This window comes from Carcharodon carcharias, chromosome 2, assembly GCF_017639515.1.
Source record: "Carcharodon carcharias isolate sCarCar2 chromosome 2, sCarCar2.pri, whole genome shotgun sequence".
Classification (NCBI taxonomy): Eukaryota; Metazoa; Chordata; class Chondrichthyes; order Lamniformes; family Lamnidae; genus Carcharodon; species Carcharodon carcharias.
The window spans coordinates 127,749,104-127,770,728 of NC_054468.1; the positions used below are offsets into that span (position 1 = coordinate 127,749,104).

At 44.1% G+C, this 21,625-nt stretch overlaps 1 protein-coding gene across 1 annotated transcript in view; it reads right to left on the reverse strand.

Moving 5' to 3' along the window:
- The window catches only part of ccdc170 (coiled-coil domain containing 170), a 79,630-nt gene extending 59,599 nt beyond the window's left edge, over positions 1-20,031 (reverse strand). Inside the window, exons 1-4 of the mRNA XM_041206659.1 lie at positions 19,958-20,031; positions 14,324-14,413; positions 8,287-8,314; positions 1,195-1,323 (exon numbers count right to left, since the gene is read on the reverse strand). Of these exons, the coding sequence (XP_041062593.1) occupies positions 1,195-1,323; positions 8,287-8,314; positions 14,324-14,413; positions 19,958-20,031 (321 nt within the window). The remainder of the gene's footprint in view (positions 1-1,194; positions 1,324-8,286; positions 8,315-14,323; positions 14,414-19,957) is intronic.
- Positions 20,032-21,625: the final 1,594 nt, after the last annotated feature.

Sequence of the window (21,625 nt, forward strand, 5' to 3'; positions counted from 1 at the left end):
GGATAAATCCCTACTCTTCTTTGAAATAGTGCCTTGGGGGTCTTTTACATTCACCTGAGAGGGCAGACAGGGCCTCGGTTTAATTTCTCGTTCTCAAGACGGAATCTCAAAGCACTTGGTGATGAGGTGTTTGGTCCAACCCTTGACAAGTATCAGTGTTAGGCAGTTCTGGTGGGTTAGCTTGAACACATGCTTTCGATGGTCTTCCAAAAAAAAGAGCAGGGAAGTCGCTCAGGCAACTTTTACTCCTCAATGCATCCCATTGTTCTTTGTGAGACCTTGCTTCATGCAAGTTGGCTGTCACATCTCCTGAATTACAACAGTAAGTTCACTGCAAAACAATTAATTGGCTGTGAAGCAACTTGGGATGTCGTGACCTCGTAGAAGACACAATATCAAATGCAAGTTCAGTCTTTGCTTTACATTGCATTAGTCAGACTCCATCTTGAACACTGCAATCAAGTCCGATCAGCAAGACACAAGGGAAATCACAAGGCCCAGAAATGGTGTGGAGAAGTTTGATAAGGCTGATACCTAGTGATTGAGATTGAGTTTATGAGGAAAGGTTTAAAATGCTTGTACTGTTCAGCCTTGAACAGAAATACAGGAAAGAAGGCCTCAGGGAGACAGCTACGATATTAAGTGGAAGTGAAATGATTAAACCATACTGCAGGACAAGGGAGACACAGGTATACACCGGGAAAAGAATAGTCCAGAGCTGATGTCAGGAAACACTTCTGCATAGAGAGAGGCTGATCAACTCCTGCAATGGGTGGGTTATGAGTAGGAGAGTGGAAGCAAAAACTTGTGTCATACAAAAGACAGCGAGATGCTGTGATGACGAATTGAAGGTGTTGATGAGACGGGCCCAATGGCCTCCCTAACATTTGTTTGAAGTCCTCTCAAAAATATCTGAACACAATTAAATTTTGATGAAACTGTCCTCTGGCTATTATCTTTCATTTATCCACCATTTCCATCCCCATTTACATTCCATTAATCCTGACAGAAGGAAAAAGAACCTGGGTGTGTTTGTGTAACTTATTAAACAATAAAAAGATTTTAAAAATAGACCTAACAGGTTGAGATCTGTGATTTAATCATTAAACTTTATACTTTTCTGAACATTAAAAACATCTCACACTTTCTGCGATCTGAAAGCAGGCCTCTTCCTGCCCCAGTATTTCAGATTACCTCAGCCTGACTGCTCTTATATTTGACCTGCAGTGCAGCCAGTTCACTGCGAGCTGTTTCAGATGCCACCCGATAGTGATTCAGTTGTTCACGTAAGACTGGAGTTTCCACCATTGGTTCAAAGGTTCCCTAGAGAATCAAAAACACACTGTGTGAGCTTTCCTTACTGCATACAGTACACACCGACAATATTACTGAACTGTTCAGCTCCTACATATTTTGAGAAAGATGTAATTCCAAAATTCTGCTCGACATTTCAAACCCAATTGTACTCTGCTTCCCAGCCTCCTGTAGGGCCGTGCTTTCTTTTATTCGTTCATGGGGATGTGAGCGTCGCAGGCTAGGCCAGCATTTATTGTCCATCCCTAATTGCCTTCATTCAGAGGGTATTTAAGAGTCAACCACATTGCTGTGGCTCTGGAGTCACATATAGGCCAGACCAGGTAAGGACAGCAGATTTCCTTCCCTAAAGGACCTTAGTGAACCAGATGGGTTTTTACAACAATCGGCTATGGTTTCTTGGTCATCATCAGACCTTCTTTTTATTGAATTTAAATTTCACCATTTGCCCCATGGTGGGATTCGAACGCAGGTCCCCAGAGCATTACCCTGCATCTCTGGATTACTAGTTGAGTGACAATACCACTATGCCACCACCAAAAACCAAACCATGCCTCACCAGTTTCCAATAGCGACCTCTGTTTTGGGTGACTGGACATCCTGGTTTTGCCAGGACAGTCCCAGATCCCGGTGTCCTGGCTGTTTTCTCCAGATTGCTCAAATGTCCAGGTTTTCAGCTCCCCTGAGTCCCCTCTCCCTTAACCTGCCCCTCACGTTCCATTTACCACCGGCAAACCCAAAGGAAACCCTCTCGCGCTGCGCTGCACCCTGGGAATCAGAATGCCGAGCATTAAATGGCTGCGCCACGGCACTCCCACGTGCAGAAATCCTTCTCATTGGCATCCAGAACTGGGTGGGAATCAGCCCTCTGGATGATGCCAGAAGATTGACAGCAGTGTCCACCAACCACAATCCGCACTTGATGAGGTAATCAGATGGCATCCATCGGTAGACCACTAACCAACGCTGAGGAAGGTGACAGACAAGTTCGGTTGAACCCTGGCATGTACAAGCATACTTCTCATTGAAAGATCACGTGTTTTCCTGCTAGTAGCTCTGGTTGCAAACAAATTCTCCCACACTTGAATATGTTTGCTGTTTAAAATCCAGCTTCTGGATGAAAATGTCTACTGTTAGAACCCAGTGTGTAAATGAAAATAATTGCGGCTTTTAAATGGAGATTGGTCTTACCATTGTTCTCTGCACAGTAAAGTTAGATTGGAATAGAGGATTCTGGCTAGAAACATGTGACAAATGAAGTCTTGGTTCAGCTTTTTAAGAAAGTGAGGCAGAGGTGCAATTGAAACTAAAGTCTGTGGTTTGTAACTGCTGTCTTCAATAATTGGGTGTCTTAATAGGGTTGCCAACTCTGGTTGGACATATTCTGGTAAATGCCATGACATGACCTGCTATCCGTCAACTGTCCCACCCCCAGATTCCTGCCATTCGTTGCCCAACATGTCAATCATCATAGAGCCCATCTTCCCAAGGCTTTTCAACGTGTCCCGGTTTTGAGCTTTGAATATCTGGTCACCATACCTCTGTTCCCTGCCCAAAATGGGAACATGGCTCCCAGACTCCTGATGGGCTCTGTTTCTAGGTCCAGAATATGACCATGCCCCACTTCAGACAACAGCTACCATCAGCAACAGCACAGGATGGATCCTAGCGGTCACAAGAGTTGTGGGATGTTCTTATCTATGTCCTCAACAATACCATGCAGCTGTATGGTCTACTGCTGAGTGCATGAACTGCAACCCTATATCTGAAATGGCCATCCTAGAAATGTAGCTCTTGAAGAGCACAAACAGCCCAACACTAAGTGGTGAATGAGTCGTAAACTGCTTAATAGTCAGCAAACATTGAATATTGTTCGCAAAATAACTCTGATACCCAAAACAGAAGGATTGCCACTAAAATGACTCCTCAGGTAAGTGTTCATCTCAAACACCTCCAAGTTCTGATGAAACGTCATTGACCTGAACCGTTAACTCTGTTTCTCCCTCCACAGGTCGGCTGTGTGTTTCCAGCATTTTCTGTTTCTGTTTCAGGTTTCTATCGTCCACAGCATTTTGCTTTTTATTCTAATGCCAGTGGTCAAAGTTATTGAACAGATCTGACAGCATCTGCGGAGAGGAATATAGTTAACGTTTCAAGTCCGAATGACTCTTCTGACTCTTCTTGCCTTTCTTCATCTAACTGTGTCTCTGAGAATGTAGAAATGGAGGGTTTGTTCTCCGAGCCAGGGCATGCACTGAGATCTACTCTAGATAATAGAAACATAGGAGCTGAAGTTAACCATTTGGCCCCTCATGCCTCCTCCGCCATTTAACTAGATCATGGCTAATCTTCCACCTCAATGCACTATCCCTGTATCCCTTAATGTCACTGGTACCTAGAAATCTATCAAACTCTGTTCTGAACATACTCAATGACTGAGCCTCCACGGCCCTCTGGGGAAGCGAATTCCAAAGATTCATCACCCTCTGAAGAAATTCTTCCTCCTTTCAGTCTTACATAGCCTCCCTCTTAATCTGAGACTATGTCCCCTGCTTCTAGGTCCTCCAAAGAGGGGAAACATGTGAGCCATGATCTAGTCATGATCTCTTTAATCAGTGAAATAACTGGAGTGGTAAAAGGTATCAGATCCTCCACACAACATGAAGAACAGTATTAACAAAAACAGCACTAACAGTGCTACATATATCCCAAAGTTACTGAGTACATCAAGTTACAATGGCTGGCTATGGAGGGTCCAGAAAGTCAGGACTACCAAATACAGGATGGGTATTGTGTGATTATCCATAGTACACAGTGGTAATGAAAGGTTAATAATAGGATGGGGATTCCATGTCATTACCCCAGTGGCAGCCCAAAGCTAAATCATCATGTTGGATAGATCCTAATAGCTCTACTCCTTGACAGTATTTTAATAACTTGGACTACTCATCTTTAAAACTGCTATTTCCAAGTGGGTTGCCAGAACACGCTGGCCCTGAAAACCCCTGGGTTGCAATCCTGAACGTTAGGCCAGGCTTTTCCAGTGTCAGCAAGAGGACCCCAAATTTGCATGGGTCACCATGTCCTTCTCCAGCCCTCACAGCCCTGTGCAACCAGGGGAACCAGCACCTGCCAACATTGGGGGAGGCTTGCTTGCCCCTGTCACAGATCCCCCACCTAGTTGTCAGAGGTCCTGTCCTCTTCCCCGGCCCACAAAGCCCCTTATATCTGATCTCACTCCGTGTACCAAGCAGCCTCCAATACCACGCTGGATCCCAACTGTGGAATCTCCCAATACGATGGGACCCTCCCCTGGCTTCTCCTTCAACACAGCTGCCTTATGTGGGGGCGGACAGAGGTCACACCCTTACTGGGCATGTCAGAAAATGCCAAAGGCAGACAAAACTGGGCCCCTGCCATCTCCTGATGTATTACCACCTGCCAGAGTTATGGTGGGAGATGGGTAAAACTTTCACAATTTTTAAGGCTGCTGCCTTTGATTAATCTTTGATGCACTTTCACCTTTCTGCAATATTTCTGAAGCAAGCTCTGCCAGGTCAATGAAAATCATTGTAAATCGATCTAAGGCAGCGATAGGTGAAGAGCATTTATTCAGATCAATAAAGTTGCTCCATTGTTAGTTTTAATGTTAAGGAAAATCTTAAGGGTACAGTGCATGCTCCGGTCTCCATATTTCAAAATGTATGTAGAGGCACTAGAGAGGGTGAACAAACGATTTGTAAGGTCGGTACCAAAACCAAGAGGTTATGCTATCAGGAAAAACTGAACAGGCTGGCAGTCTTTTCTCCAGAAAAAGTTAAGAGAGGTGACCAGATGGAGTCATTAAAATTATGAAGGAGGTTTGATAATGTAAACATTGATGTGATGTTTCTGCCTGTGGGGGAGTCTAAACTAGGGACTGGATCTTATAACCCCCCCCTAACCCTGACCCCCAGTGGGCATGTTTTCAGCACGGGGGTTGGGGGAGTATATAATGTGGAGGGGGGGCTGCAGTTGTCCACCACCTTCGAGCCCACCCCTGACCTGTCCCCGTAATATGGTAGGCAAGTGGACACCAGAATTGGCAGCCCACTCACCATTTTTAAATAAAGAATTAATGGACAATTGAGCTTGTTGACAAGCCAACTGACCCGAATATTATGCTGTTCATGCCATAATACAGTTGGCATGGGCAGGCAGGTGACATTCAGAAGGCTGTTTTTTAAATAACCTTGTCAAAAAAACGGGAAGGTGGGCACATTAGTCAGGGGTGTCATTTGTGTAATGGGGGCATGCCCCCCCCCCATCCTTTGTGCCTCCCTGTTTAAAAATAAGGGGTCGCTCATTTAAGACAAAGATGAGGAGAATTTTTCTTCTCTCGGAGGATTGAGTCTTTGGAACTCTCTTCCTCAAAAGGCAGTGGAATAAGAGTCTTCGAAAAGGCAGAGCTAGATAGATTCTTGATTAACAAGGGGGTGAAAGGTTATCGGGGGTGAGCAGGAATGTGGGGTTGAGGTTACATTCAGATCAGCCATGATCTTATTGAATGGCAGAGCAGGCTCAAGGGGCCAAATGGCCTAATCCTGCTCCTAATTCGTATGTTCATATGTCCCTGGCTGGCCTCCAAAATCCCTTCCCCCATCCCAACCCCCTCCTAGGCTCCCCAATCCTTTCTCGCCCTAAAAGCCCAGGACTTATCTGAATCAAGGTCCTCTGAGATCCATTGCTCTTCATCGTGGGCCTGCTTGCAGTCCCAGTAGCAGCAACCACTGAGTTCTGGCGCTGCTGGGACTGAGATTGATGCATTTGGCGTAGTCTACTTGGACTTCAGCAAGGCTTTTGATAAGGTCCCGCATGGGAGACCGATAACGAAGTTAAGAGCCCATGGGATCCAAAGCAATTTGGCAAATTGGATCCAGAATTGGCTGAGTGGCAGGAAGCAAAGGATGATGGTTGAGGGGTGTTTTTGTGACTGGGTGCCTGTGTCCAGTGGGGTTCCACAGGGATTGGTGTTGGGTCCCTTGATTTTTGTGGCATATATAAACGATTTAGTCTTGAATATAGGAGGGTTGATCAGTAAGTTCGCAGATGACACGAAAATTGATGGGGTGGTAAATAGTGAGGAGGATAGCTTTAGATTACAGGAGGATATAGACGGGCTGGTCAGATGGGCTGTTCAGTGGCAAATGGAATTTAATTCGGATATGTGTGAGGTGATGCACTTTGGCAGGACAAACAAGGCACGGGAACACACGATGAATGGTAGGACCCTGGGTAGCACCGAGGATCAGAGGGACCTTGGTGTGCATGTCCACCGATCCCTTAAAGTAGCGGGACAGGTAGATAGGTGGTTAAGAAGGCATATGGGATACTTGCTTTTATTAGCCGAGGCATAGAATATAAGAGCAGGGAGGTTATGCTGGAACTGTACAAAAAGCTGGTTAGGCCACAGCTAGAGTATTGCGTCCAATTCTGGAATCCGCATTATAGGAAGGATGTGATTGCACTAGAAAGAGTGCCGAGGAGATCTACCAGGATGTTACCTGGGCTGGAGAGTTTTAGTTATGAGGAGAGATTGGATAGACTGGGGTTATTTTCCCTGGAGCAAAGGAGTTTGAGGGGGGACATGATTGAGGTGTATAAAATTATGAGGGGCATAGATAGGGTAGACAGGAAGGAACTTTTCCTCTTGGCGGAGGGATCAATAACCAGAGGGCATAGATTTGAGGTAAGAGACAGAAGGTTTAGAGGGGATGTGAGGAAGAATTTTTTCACCCAGAGGGTAGTGGGAATCTGGAACTCACTGCCTGAAAGGTTGATAGAGGCAGAAACCCTCATAACGTTTAAGAAGTATTTGGATGTGCACTTGCGATGCCCATGGCATACAAGGCTATGGGCCTAGTGCTGGAAAATAGGATTAGAATAGTTAGGTACTTGTTTGACTGGCGCAGACTCAATGGGCCAAAGGGCCTTTTTCTGTGCTGTAGACCTTTATGACTCTATGAGAGCTGCTGGCCAAATCAGGTTAGTGCCAGTTCTCAAGGGCGGGACTTCCTCTCACTGAGGGCAGAAGTCTCACTCTCTACTTGCTTAGGCTATTGGCAGTGTGTTATTGCTGCGGGGCAGCCCTTTTTTTTATGTCAGTCGCTTTATAACAGGGTGGGGGAAACGGAGATGAGAATACACCCCCACCCTGTAAAATTCAGCCCTAGGGGTAATAAATATAACATATTTTCTAATAATCGCCATAGCATACAGGGCTACGGGCCAAGTGGTGGAAAATGGAATTAGAAAAGATAGGTGCTTGATGGCCGGCACGATGGGCCAAAGGGCCTGTTTCTGTGCTGCATAACTCTATGACTCTATAAATCAAATCCAATAGGGAATTTCCTCTTTACATACACAATGGTGACAGTGTGAAACTTACTACCACATGGAGTTGTTGAGGTGAATAGCATTGAGGCATTTGAGAGGAAGCTAGATAAATACATCAGGGAGAAAAGAACAGAAAGTTATGCTGAGAAAGATAGATGGGGAAGTTGGGAGGAATTTTGTGTGGCATAGACCAGTTGAGCTGAATGGTCAGCCACGATCATATTGAATGGTGGAGAAGGCTCAAAGGGCCGTATGGTCTACTCCTGCTCTTATTTCTTGTGTTCTTGTGGTCTGTCTCTTGGCTGGAAATTCTTTGTGAATCAACTACAAAAAACACATGCAGTTAGGAATAGTGTAAGTGGGGCTCAAGATCAGTTTTCTAAGCATCTTATAATCATTACCCTAAGAGTTACAGTTATTGGTATTGAGGTGTCCCTACAACATTCCCCTGTGCATTATTTAATCGGGTGTTAACTAGCTTCTTTTGAAGGAGTTAAAATCTCTGCTAAAATAGTAGGAAGAGTATGGTCACACAAACGTGCTATGTTAAAAGACCAGCTCATATCACCGATTGCAGCTTTCACCCAAAACACTCACCTTTTGAGCTTCCAACCTGCTCCAACTCCTGCAGTAAGAGAAGGAAAAAAGCATATGTGAATACACATTAACTATCGGGTACAGAGCCTGGATATTGAACTGATGTCAACTTAGAGATTAAAAGAAACACAGTACTTGCTACAAAACTATTTTTTTTAAAAAGACTTAAAAAATGAATGAGTGGAAGTATATCCATTGTGGACGTTATGAAATCTTCAAGATGCTGTCTAAAAAAAAATTGAGCATACCACACAAGGCCTGTCATGGCACAGGAGCTAAGGAGAGGGGAGCCCGCTCCATGAGGTATGAGAGCAGAATATCAAACAGTCCCTTTTGAGAATTTTATTTCTTTGGTCTTGGAGCTTGTTATAAATATTGTTTCTATCCTTGTCATTCTCTCAATTTACTGTTGATCTCTCTTGTAGCCAGAGTCTGAACCATCGTGATCAGGAGCTTCATTTCGCGACTCAGTGTCTGAGTGTACACTAGCCTGACTCAAAGATGCAAAATTCAGACCCTCTTGCTACAAGGTTTGGATACCAGAGTTGCCCAACATTGTCTTCATGCATACGTCTCCAACTTGGAGGCTTGGGTCTCTGGGATAAAGAGGGGACTGGCATGCTAATAGGCTTCCTGGACTGACCATTGAAACTGCTCTCCACAGGGTCGATGCAGGAAAGATGTTTCCCCTGGCTGGTGAGTCTAGAACCAGGTGACACAGTCTCAGAATAAGGGGCAGGCCATTTAAGACTGAGTTGAAGAGGAATTTCTTCACTCAGTAGGTGGTGAATTCTCTACCCCAGAGGGCTGTGGAAACTCAATCATTGAGCATGTTCAAGACAGAAAGTGATAGATTTCTGGAGACTAATGATGTCAAGGGAGATAGTGTAGGAAAGTGGCACTGAGGTAGATGATCAACCATGATCTAATTAGATGACAGAGCAGGCTTGATGGGCAGAATGGCCCACTCCTGCTCCTATGTTCCTAACCTTCCGAAAGGCAGAACTGATGAATACACTGGTGACACATGGTCATCGTAAAATCAAGAAGCTGCTTATTTCTTGCACAAGTCAAAGACACACCACGACCTTCTCAAGAAAAACTAAGGGGGGGGGAGCAATAAATGCCAGCCCTGCCCACATCCCAACAATGAGGATTTTAAAAAAAATTCAGACTCTGTAATCCTTCCTGTGAAACAGAAAACAACAAAACATATTACACAATCCTGCTGCCCTTGTTATTCCAGGCGTTGAAGGTTGTGGGTTTGGCTAGCCATCACCACCCCCCAAAACAAAACCACCAACTGGCCTTGTCTCACTAAACTGCCAATCAGACCACCTTTGAGAAAAATACACATGCAGGATATGTTATAGCTCTCAGGTCATATATCACAAAAATAGTTCTTCAGCAATAAAGGTAAACTCCTGTTCATAGGGGATTTGGGGTGTGCTTATGAAAATGGTCTGTGATGTTGAATTCAATAGTGCAGACTTAATGTTTGTAATAATTCTGCTGCAATTTTTTTGTTGTATGCTGTGGTTTTTATTTCTTTAAAGCAAATACTAATATGGATAATCGTCCCCATGGATGTAGAAAATTGCACAATAGATCCCAGATACTGGTCCAACATATCACTCCAAAGATTGACTACAGCTTTGCAAAGCAGAGTATCATACTAGATCCACTGCATAAAAATATTTACTTGAAATATATTTTGTATATACTATGGTGGAAAAATCAAATATTTAATCAGACACTCAAAAACCAACCTAATGAGCAAACAAGAACTGCATATCACACACATCTCCATGAAGTATTAAGTTTATAACAGACGTATTATCAATTATATTGTTTTAAGTGTCAGATTGGATCATTCCTGCATCTGAGTCGAAGGGTTTAAGTTCGAGCTCCACTCCAGACTTATGCACATTTCAGTGTAATATTGGGGGAGTGCTGTATTTCAGATATGATGTTAAACTGAGATCCAATTTGCCCATCCAAGTGGATGTAAAAGATCCAATGACATGATCTGAATAAGACGAGGGAGTTCGCCCTCAATTTATGCCACCAAAAACAGATTAACAGGCCATTCACTTCAGGCGCTGATTGTGGGATTTTGCTTTGTGCAGTTGGTTGCTGTTTATTTACACAGCAACAGGGAGTGCTTTTCAAAAGTAACTATAACAACAACAAATTGCATTTCTATTGCTCCACACTACAATCTGTTAAACACTTTGAAACGTGGTGCTGGAAAATGCAGGCTCTTTCGGCACATCTCATGTCGTTTGGAGAGAAACAAGCTCTCCTGTGAAACCAGCTCACTGTCATCGTGACACTATGACTGCAGAAATATGATCTCCTCACTCCAATCCTGGGGTCATGCAAATATTAAAATAGTGCTCGCAAAATGCATTTCCGAAACTTTTTTTTTGATCTGCAGAAATCACAGGGCTGCATTTTACCCGGGACTGCTTGGGCCCCTGGAGAAAAAGCTGGCTGGCAGCTGACATGCCGTAAAGAAGCGCATCCTGCAGCCATACATGATGGTAGTGGTGGTGGCGGTGGCGGTGGTGGTGGTGGTGGTGGTGGGTGGGGGGGGGGGGGGGGGGGGGGGGGGGGGGGTGGTTTGCTAAACTAGCTGAGAGTGGGACTTCTGCCCCTCAGTGGGAGGAAATCCCACCCTTGAGAGCTGCTGGGCAATCAGATCAGCCAGCAGCTCCAGCAGTCCCGGCAGTGACGGAGCTCAGTAGCGGGCGCTGCTGGGAAGGAGCACAAAGGGGAATGATGGCTGCCCCAGAAACGGAAGTGCCGGGTTGTTAGGGCAGGGAGGGATCCAACAGCCCAGGCTGGGGGGCTTGGGGATGGTGGGGAGTGGGACTCGGTTTTGGAGGGTAGGCGGCGAGGAAGCAAGGGTGGGGGAGTGACATCTTTTGTGGGGTGGGGGGAGCTGCCCCCAATGAACACAGGGCACCCCCTGAAAGAGGTGCATCCCTTTTTTCCTGCCATTTTTCATCTGGGCCATGCCAACTGGGAGGCGTATTATCCCAATCAATAGACTTGCTAACAAGCCTAATTGACCATCAATTATTCATTTAAATATGGCAGGCGGGCTGCCAATTCCAGCACCCACCCACCTAGCGTATTATTTGGGTCAGCTTGGGATGGGCAGGAAGGCGCTGGGCTAGCCACCCGATATATTTTATCTGCCCCCCCCGCCGCATCCCTACCGTCCCTTGTCCTCTCAGGTGGATATGAAAGATACCAAGGCATTATTTGGAAAGGTGCAGGAGAGCGCTCCCCAGTGTTCTGGCCAATATTTATCACTCAGCCAACTTCGCCAGAACAGGATATCTGGTCATCATTACATTGCCATTTGTGAGATTTTGCTGTGTGCAAATTGGCTGCATTTCATACATTAAGGCAGTGACTACATTGCAAAAGTACTTCGGTGATTGTAAAGCAATTTGGCATAACCTGAGGTTGTGAAAGACCCTATATAGGTACAAAACTTCCTTTTTCTGCTGAAACTGTTCGGATCACCATGGAAAGATAACCTCATCTTCTTTTCTCTACTGGAAACTGTCTTTTTAAACCCCTCTCCCCTTTCTTCTCCACCCTTACCTCCAACAACAAATACAAGGAAGCTCATGGATTTTGTTGTAATTAAGTTTGAGACCATCTATTTAGCTGCCCCTGCCGCCTCCCTTTCTGGGCCAAACTTCCTCTAAGGCTCCCTCCTGGCCTACCCCTGAACTTGCATCTTTCGCTACCTTCCATCCAATCACCCTGTTATGCTATGGGTTCATTTGGTGTCTCATTGATGAGATCTTGAGACTTGTATGTTTAAACATGAACCATGTATTGATAATACTTAACTATGTACAGGTCCCAGTTACTGCCAAGCATGGTGCTGCTACCATGCAGGTTCCTTCTGATTGTTCTCCAAATCTATTACCATGTGACTCTATACATCATACCATGGGCAGTGCTATTCTCCAGTCCCACGTTAACCCTTTCTCTGCTGAGCACCTTTACATTACAATGGCATGCAGGCACACACAACACAAACTCATACCTTCTCTGATCTCATCTTGTCGATGATATCCACTTCCTGCTCCCTCAACGCTGTTCCCACTGAACTGCTGACCATCTAATTTCCCTTCCTGGTCCCCATGTTACCCAACATTGTTAACAGTTCTCTCTCTTCAGGTGATGCCCCACTCTCCTTCAAATCTGCCGTCATCATCCCTCTCCCCAAGAAACCAACACTAACCCTCCGTCCTTGCAAACTACCACCCCATCCCCAACCTCTCTTTCTTCTCCAAAGTTCTTGAACATACTATTGACTCCCAAATCTGTGTCCACCTTTCCTGGAACTCCAATATTTGAGTCGCTCCAATCCGGTTACTGTCTCTGGCACAGCAGTGAAATGGCTCTTGTGAAATTCACAAATGGCATTTTATGTGACTGTAGAAAAGGCAAACTATGCCTTCTTGTCCTTCTCGATCTCTCTCCACCCTGTGACATAGTTGGCCACACCATCCTGCTTCAATGCCTCTCCACTATCGTCCAGCTGAGTGGGACTGCACTCACCTACATCCATCTTGCTGTTCCTGCACTGTCACTCTGCTCCCCTCAAGGATCTATCCTTGGCCTCCTCCTATTTCTCATCTACAAGCTGCCCTCGATAACGTCATCTGAAAACACAGCATCAATTTCCACAGGTGTACTGATAACACCGAGCTCCACCTCACCACCATCTCTTTCAACCTCTCCATTTTCTCTAAATTGTCAGACTGCTTGTCTGACATCCTGTATTAGATGAGCAGAAATTTCCTCAACTAAAAACTGGGAAAACTGAAGCTATTGTCTTTTGTTCCCATCACAAACTCTGCCCCTAGCCACTGAATCCAACCCTCAGTATCTGAGGCTGAGCCAGACCGTCTGCAACCTTGATGTCATATCAGATTTCAAGATGAGCTTTCAATCACATAGCCATGCATCACTAAGACTACCTCTTTCCACCTCTGTAACAGTGCCCGACTCTGCCCCATGCCCTAACTCATCTGTGCCGAAACCCTAATTTGTGTCTTTGTCACCTCTAGACTTGACTGTTGCTATGCATTCCTGGCTGGCCTCCCGCATTCTAACCTCTGTAAATTGACATCCAAAAACTCTGCAATCCAATTCCTAACTTGCAGGAAGTCCCATTCACCTTTGCTCCTGTGTTCACTGACCTACATTAGATCATGGTTAAGAAATGGCATGATTTTAGAATTCTATCCTCATTTTCAAATCTCTCCCGGGTCTCGCCCTTCTCCATCTATGTAATCTCTTCCAGCCCTACAACCCTCTAAGATATCTTGCCTTCTCCAATTATGGCTTCTTGAGGATCACTGATCTTAATTGTTCCACCATTGGCAGCAATTTTTTTTGTTCTTCCATGGGATGTGGGCATCGCTGGCTGGGCCAGCATTTTTATTGCCCATCCCTAATTGCCCTTGAGAAGGTGGTGGTGAGCCGCCTTCTTGAAGCACTGCAGTCCATGTGGTATAGGTGCGCCCACAGTGCTGTTAGGAAGGGAGTTTCAGGATTTTGATCCAGCGACAGCAATATATTTCCATGTCAGGGTGGTGTGTGGCTTGGAGGAGAACTTCCAGGTGGCGGTGTTCCCATGTTGCCCTTGTCCTTCTAGATGGCAGCAGTCATGGTTTGTAAGGTGTCTTCAACTGAAAAGATGCTGAGCTCCGAAATTCCCTCCCTCAACCTCTCCGTCTCTCTACCTCTCCTTCCTCCTTTAAGGTGCTGCTTAAAACCTCTTTGATTAAGCTTTTAATCATCTGCTCTAATGTTTCCATATGGGCTCAGTTTCAAATTTTGTTTAGTAAAACTCCTGTGAAGTGTCTTGAAACATTTTACTATGTTAAAGGCACCATAGGTGGTTGTTGCTGCTTCTTTCTCTTTAACTATATGTTGTCTTGGTATGCACACAAACTCAATCACACTCTTAATGTGCCTCTCAGTATTAAATTCTTACCTTGCGGCAGTCAGGGTGGCAATTAACTCTTCCTTCTCAGTCAGTTGACGCTTCATTGTATTAAGTTGTTCTTGAAGCTGGAAGATTAATCTGGTAGTTATAAAGATAGGCAGGTGCACTTTTCACAGTTCAATAATCAACTCCTGCATCATGATCACAAAATGCAATCGTAACCTTATATTAAATCAGTTGAGATGTTTTAATCACAATAACTATGATGGTAAAAACGAACTAAATATGATCTGTGAGCAATAGTAATTGTTCTACTAACCACGATGCAAGGAATGGTCACACTACACTTGTAAGGGACTGGGACCTTCCTGATTCACCTGCAATAGCACCAGAATATCTCTAGTTCGTATTGAAATTATAATAAAAGCTTGTAATTATATGCTAGCTTGGGAGTAAAGACAAATGTTCATTAAGTAGTCTGCACTTTATTAAGGTGCAATTACCTTAAATATTTAATCCCCTCTAAATAGTGTTGAATGCATCTTGCACTTCTCAAGTTTATTCTGCAAGGAACATTATTCCTCTCACCAGTTCAATGATGAGAATCCTCCTTATAAACCAAGCAGACTATTCAAATAGCTGCTCACATAACTGCATATACTTAAAGAAATAGTGTTGAGGATTAAATATGCCCAGCCAGTTGAACTAGTTAATATTCCTAAGACGACTGCACATATTGAAAATTAATTGAGCTAGATTAAGAAGTAACACTCATTCTACCATCAAGCCAAAATATGTTCCTTTTAAAACTATCCCCCACATATAGCAGGCAAGTCACACTACCCTTCCTTTAACTATTATGTTATGTATTTATATAACAATTTATTGTTTCACTTTATGTACCAGTCTTTCTTCATGTGTCCCTTTAGCCTTTTCAAACTTTTTTTGCATCTCCTCCATATTTTCCATACCTAGCTTCTTAATATTTTTCATATAGTTAGCCCTAGATTTTAAATATGCCTCTTTCTTATGTAGAGGCTTCAATGTTCTTTCCATCACATGGCTGACCACGAATTTCTCCCGCTCTCACCACTTGCACTGGAAGGATTGACAGGTTGATATTCATCCAAGGAATTTCTCATCCAAGGAACTCTACCTATTGCTGCACCATCTTCACTTCTTATGAGAATATGGCCGGTCTCCATCCCAAACAATTAGAACACCCCTTAATCTTGTATACTAATGGGAAAAGAAGCATAGTCTATACAACCAATTCCCATAATTTAACCCTTTAGCACTGATATTATTCCTCAATGCTCTCTCTAATATATTCTTCTTGAGGTGTGGTGCTAAAAAGTGAAGGCAGTATTCCGCTGGAATCTAATCAGAGCTCTATTGGTGTAATGTACCTTCTACTCCAGCCTACTCCATTATATTCCAGCCCTCCTGAAAGAAAGGCCAACATTCTATTAAGCATGTTTAATTATTTTTTGTGCCAGTCCACTGCCTTTTCATGTTTCTCTGCTTGGACCTCAAAATCTCTGTGCTCATATAATTCCTAATTTCTGCCATTTATAAAATAGTCTGATCTGTGTTATCTCCACAGTTGATGAACTTACACGTTTCCACATTAAACTGCAACTGCCAAAGCTTTGCCACTCACTTAATCTATCAATGTCCCTTTGCAACATTTTGCTTCTATCAATGCTATTTACTGTAGCATCTAAATTAGTGAGACCAGCAAACTTAGATATATGGCTCTCTATATTTATAAATGACTTGGATGAAGGAATACTGGAAATCTGAGACTGCGGTGTAGATCCTCTGAAGGACACCACTTATCACATCCTGCCAATTAGAGTAAGTACCTATTATCATTAGGGAGGTCTTGTGGTGCAGTGGGTCGCATTCCTGTCTCTGAGCCAGAAGTTCCAGGTTCAGGTCCTACCCCTGGGCATGATGGCCAAGGAAGGTGCATTCATTATATGGCCAACAGGTTGAGTATCAACCTGTAAATCCTTCCAGTGCATTGGCAGGTGGTAAGAGCGAGAGAAATTCCTGGTCAGCCATATGAAGGAGAGAACTTTGGAGCCTCTACCATCACTACCCATAGCTCCAGACTACAACATGCATGTAAAAAGTGCACGTTACCACAGAAACGCGGACTCCCTGACTGGGCAGTAACCCACCACCACCCATTATTCTTACTCTTTATCTGCTACCTCCTCTCCATGCCAATAGGTTGCCTCCATTTCAACATTTTCCCATTTTTATTAACATGTAATCATGTTGCATGCCTTCTGAAATGTAACATTTCTAGACACTCCTGTATCTACCATGTTTGTTACTTCTTCAAAACATGTAGCAATGTTTGTTAGACATGACTTAACCTTTACAAATCCATGTTGGCTCTTTCTGATCAGTTCATACTTATCCAAATGCTCAGTCTGTTCCTAATGACAGTAACTTCTCCACAATTGATACATTTTCTACTTTATCTCTTCTATCCTTCTTAAATAATAGACTGACATGAACAGTTTTCCAAGCTAAGCAAAAATTCCTGAATTGAGAGAATTTGGAAGGTTGTGTCTAACATATCACCAATTTCCTACCTGCTTCTTTTAACACTGGGTGGGAGAGATATGAAACAGGCCCAGATTAACCTTCAATCATTTTACACTATCGCACAATTTCAAGATCTATGCCACAGTGTCTCAACCTTCCCCATTGAATTCTCTGTTTTTCAATCAAGTTCCTTTGATTTTGACATTCTTTTTTTCAATTTTAATATCAGACCTAGTTATTGTGGATTTTTCACCTAATTTATCTATAAATCTCATAATTTATCTATAAATCTTCTATCTCATGTCCAGCATGTCAATCTGTAATATATCCCCAGTAATTTTCTCTTATTCCTTAACATTAACCAAACAGATCCAGCATCTGAGGAGAGAGAAACAGAATTAACATTCCAGGTCTGTGACGTTTCAGTTCTGATGAAAGGTCACAGACCTGAAACATTAACGCTGTTTCTCTCTCCACAGGTGCTGTCAGACATGCTGGATATCTTCCGCTTTTTTTTTGGCTCAGCTTTCCAGCATCCACAATGTTTTGCTTTTGCAAAGAGATTCAGCATTTTGCACCATTCCCAATATAATTCTTATGTTCTGGGCCTGCAGTGGAGGGTCCGATTAACAATGTCAGCCCTTCTCACTTTTGTCCAAGAAATCTGAACCTCTTACATCATGAGGAGAATTTCCTCCCCGTTGGGCTGGCCAGTCGGGAGTGGGCGCAGAGCCAATCGCCGCTCGCAGTCGACTGCGTGCCACCATTTTATGCCGCCAATTAAGGCCTACCCAGTGTGACGCGTGCCTGGTAGCACTCAGCGCTATCTGTGCGGGTGGGGGGGAAGAGGGAGAGTTGGGGCCTATGCTCTTTCACGTATGTGAGCAGAAATCTCCCTGCGACATGGAGCTGCCTCAGGGAGATTAAGTTCAGTTGCAAAGTTTAAAATAAAGAAAGTTAAAAACCATTTACACATGTCCCCTCAGGTGACAGCGTCACATGAGCTGGGACGTGTTTATGAAATGCTTAAAAAATATTTATTATTTTAATAAACCCTTCATGAAACCTCATCCCGTCCGTGGATGAAGTTTCATAAAAAATGCGAAGGCTGCCTGGGCTCTTTGCCTGCTCGCCAACCTTAAGGTTGGACAAGCATCCTGGTCAAATTGGTTAAGTGGCTAATTAATGGCCTTGACAGGCCTTTGACAGTTCAGCGGGCACGCAGCCAACTCCGGTTTGCACCTTCTGAACGAAAGATCGTAATGACATGCGGTGATGTCAGGTGTGCATCCCGACGGCACCACGTGTCATTTTATGGGTTGGAGTGCGGGGCCTGCCCCAGCATGCCGAACAGAAAATGGACCCCATCTCTCCAGTACCCAACCCCATCCCCATCCCGTACAGGTCTCCCCTATCCTAAAACTGCTCCCAGTGTCCTAGGAGTCTCAATCTTTTCCACCTGCACAGCAACTCTCCAGCCACACAGTTAGCTCCCTATATTCCCAACACTACACTGACCTGTACATGGCAAAGGGATTAATCTCGTGACTTCTATCATTGAATCCTGCTCTTTTAATCTATTTTCTCATTGCTAAAATGTCCCCAGTTCTATTCCTTTCAATGCCAGTGGTTCCAACAAGAACTACGTGAGACTTCCCAAGTCTGTTACATCATATTGACTCATTGCTATTTAATTGCAGTGTTTCTATGCATTGAAGAAATCCAAGGTCACTTGTGTTTCTTTTCTCATTTTTGGATGCGGATGTCACCGGCAAGGCCAGCATATATTGCCCATTCTTGAGACAGTGGTGGTGGACTTTCTCAAGCTGTTTGACACAACAGGGTGGCTTGGTTGGACAATCTTAGGGAGGGCAGTTTACAATCAACCACACTTGAGTGGGACTGAAGTCACATATAGGCCTGACCAAGCAAAGGCAGCAGGTTTCCTTAGCTACACTCAAAAATAATATTTAATTGGATACAATACACTTTTGGCAAAGTGTAGTCCTTGACCGAGTGTTGCTCCAGGACTATGTGCTAAGGGATGCACTAAAGCTTGGGGCAGCCACTACAGAGGCGCAATGGAGAAAGGTCACTGAATAAGGCCTTCCAGCCGACGGACTAGACAATTTGTAGAACCCATGAGGCTGTATGCCTAACATTGAATGCACTTTGTGAATATCAAAAATATTGAAATTGCATCGAGGCATCTCAGAGAGAAACAGGCTGTATGAAGGAAAGTTGAATTCTATTGCACTTTGTGTAATTTTTCAATTTGAAATGCTTTGCCCTCAGGCTGTATATCTGACACGTATATGGTTAATAATCAAGGGAATTACAATTGTATAGCGGCACCTAGGAATGGAATATACCATATGGAGACAAGTCAAATTTTATAGCACTTTCTGTCATTTTCAAGTTGAAATGTTTTGTAATATGCCTTTACAAATTTTATGAACAAAGTATTCTTTTGAAAAAAAAACACTTTTGGACATCCTAAGGCTATGAAAGGTGCTATATAAATTCTCTTCCTGCTTGCTCAAGTGGATGTAAAAGATACTGTGGCACTATTTCAAAGAACAGCAGAGGAGTTACCTCCAGTTATCCCTCAATCACCAAGATAAAAAGGTTATCTGGTCATTACCACATTGCTGTTGTGGGTGCTTGCTGTGTGCAAATTGGCTGTCACTTTTCCTACATTACAACAGTGACCTAACTTCAAAGGTACTTCATTGCTGTAAAGCACTATATAAATGCAAGTCTTTCTTCCTAAAGGATGGTCAACAAGTTGTAGGACAGCTGGACAGCTTCATGGTCACTTATGGTGGGAGCTGAACTCAAGTTCTCTGGATTGGTTGTCAAGCAACATAACCACAACAAATTCACAGGATTTAATTGCCACAACAGTTTTGTTTCCCCCGCCCCCACCCCCACCAAGTATTTTAACTGGTCTGCACTGTCAGTCTTAAGAAGTGGGCTGGTGTCCCATACATAAAGTCACTATTCTCATTTCTCAAGTGATATATCCCCAAACCCACCTGCCCTGGCTGCCTCACAATGCAGTCCTGGGCTGCAGCCCCGAGGGAGGATTGAATGAAGGTCACTTGGCTCACTCACCTCGGGCACTCGGTGGCCGGCTGCTGGGGAGCTCGTCCGTCCAAGCGAACGCAATCCACGATTACTGTTGACATCGATCAGCTCCGGGTCCGGGGACCCCGAGTCCGCCCCTCTGCAGCTGGACATTGAGGAATGCGCCAAGCAATAACCCTATCCTGGAAGCTCGGGTGCTGCCGGGTTGAAAGCGCCCACTTGCCTCGGGCGTCAATCCCGCCCAGCTCCACTGTTACCAGCGTTTCCCGGGGCAACAGTTTGCAACATCAACTGGAGGAGGTGCAATGGCATGACTGACATCCAGAGTGACCATTCACACAGATTGAGATGGAAGTGAAGACAGTCTGAAATCAATAGAATAAATGTTACAAATACACAGCAGGAGTCCATTTGGCCTATTGGGTATGTGCTAGCTCTTTTCGAGCAATCCACATACAATCAGCTCGGTCAGTATCTGTAAGAGTCCTTGTTCAAAAGTGTTTATTCAGTACTGTTAGCGCTCTGATATTCTTCTGAATTCCAGGGTACCATCAGCAGATCTTTAAGTTACCCAAATGGTCACTCCCGATAGCTGGGATGAGATGGGTTTGCAGGATCAGGGACCAGAGCAGAACTGACTGTCCTGTTCCCTTGCCCTGCTGTTCACTTGCATTTTAATCTTCTACTGGACTGAGTTACTCTTTCCACAGGCCTACAGTAATTGTTCTCACAGCTAACTCTTTCCTGCTCCCAATGCTGAGTATTTGTCAGCCATGGCTCAGTAAGCCGGTTTCTTGTCTCTGAATCTTGAAGGTTGTAGATTCAAGTCCACTCCAGAGACTTGAGCACATAAATACAGTGTAGTACTGAGGTAGTACTGCAATGTTGAGTTTTGGATGAGGCTTCAAACGAAGATTGCACCTGGACTCTCAGGTGTATGTGAAACAATGTACAGCCCAATTCAAAGTAGGGTTGTGAAGTCCTCCCAGTGCCTGACCAGTAATTATCCCTGAAGCAAAAACTGATGGTCACTATCACTAACCTGTTTATAGTTTCTTCTGTGCCAATTTGCCACCATGTTTCCTATATTCCATCAGAGACTACAGTTTAGGAGCTTGGCAACTGATTGCACAACCACCAATGCTTTTTTAAAAATTAATTCACAGGATATGGGCTTCACTGGCTGGGCCAGCATTTATTGCCCATCCCTAGCTCCCCTGATTTAAATTGCCAAGTTGCCCTGATCCAGAGGCCAAAATTGCAGGAGTTCCAATATCTTGGAAGTTTGTGTTGCTGGAAAGAATTACAGACCATAAAGAGGGTGAAGGCCATGGAGGGATTTGAAAACAAGGAGGAGAATTTTAAAATCAAGGAATTGTCTAACCGGCCAACAATGCAAGGCAGTGAGCTCAAGGGTGCTGGGCTAACTAACAGGAAACAGAGAGTCGGGATAAATGGGTCATTTTCAGGAAGGCAAACTGTAACGAGCAGAGTGCCACAAGGATCAGTGCAGGAGCCTCAACTATTTACAATCTATATTAATGACTTGGATGAAGGGACGATACAAAAATAAGTAGGAAAGCAAGTTGTGAGGAGGATACAAAGAGTTTGAAAAGCAATATGGATAGTGAGTGGGCAAAAATCTGGGAGATGGAGCACAATGTGGAAAAATGTGAGGTTGTCCACTTTGGTAGG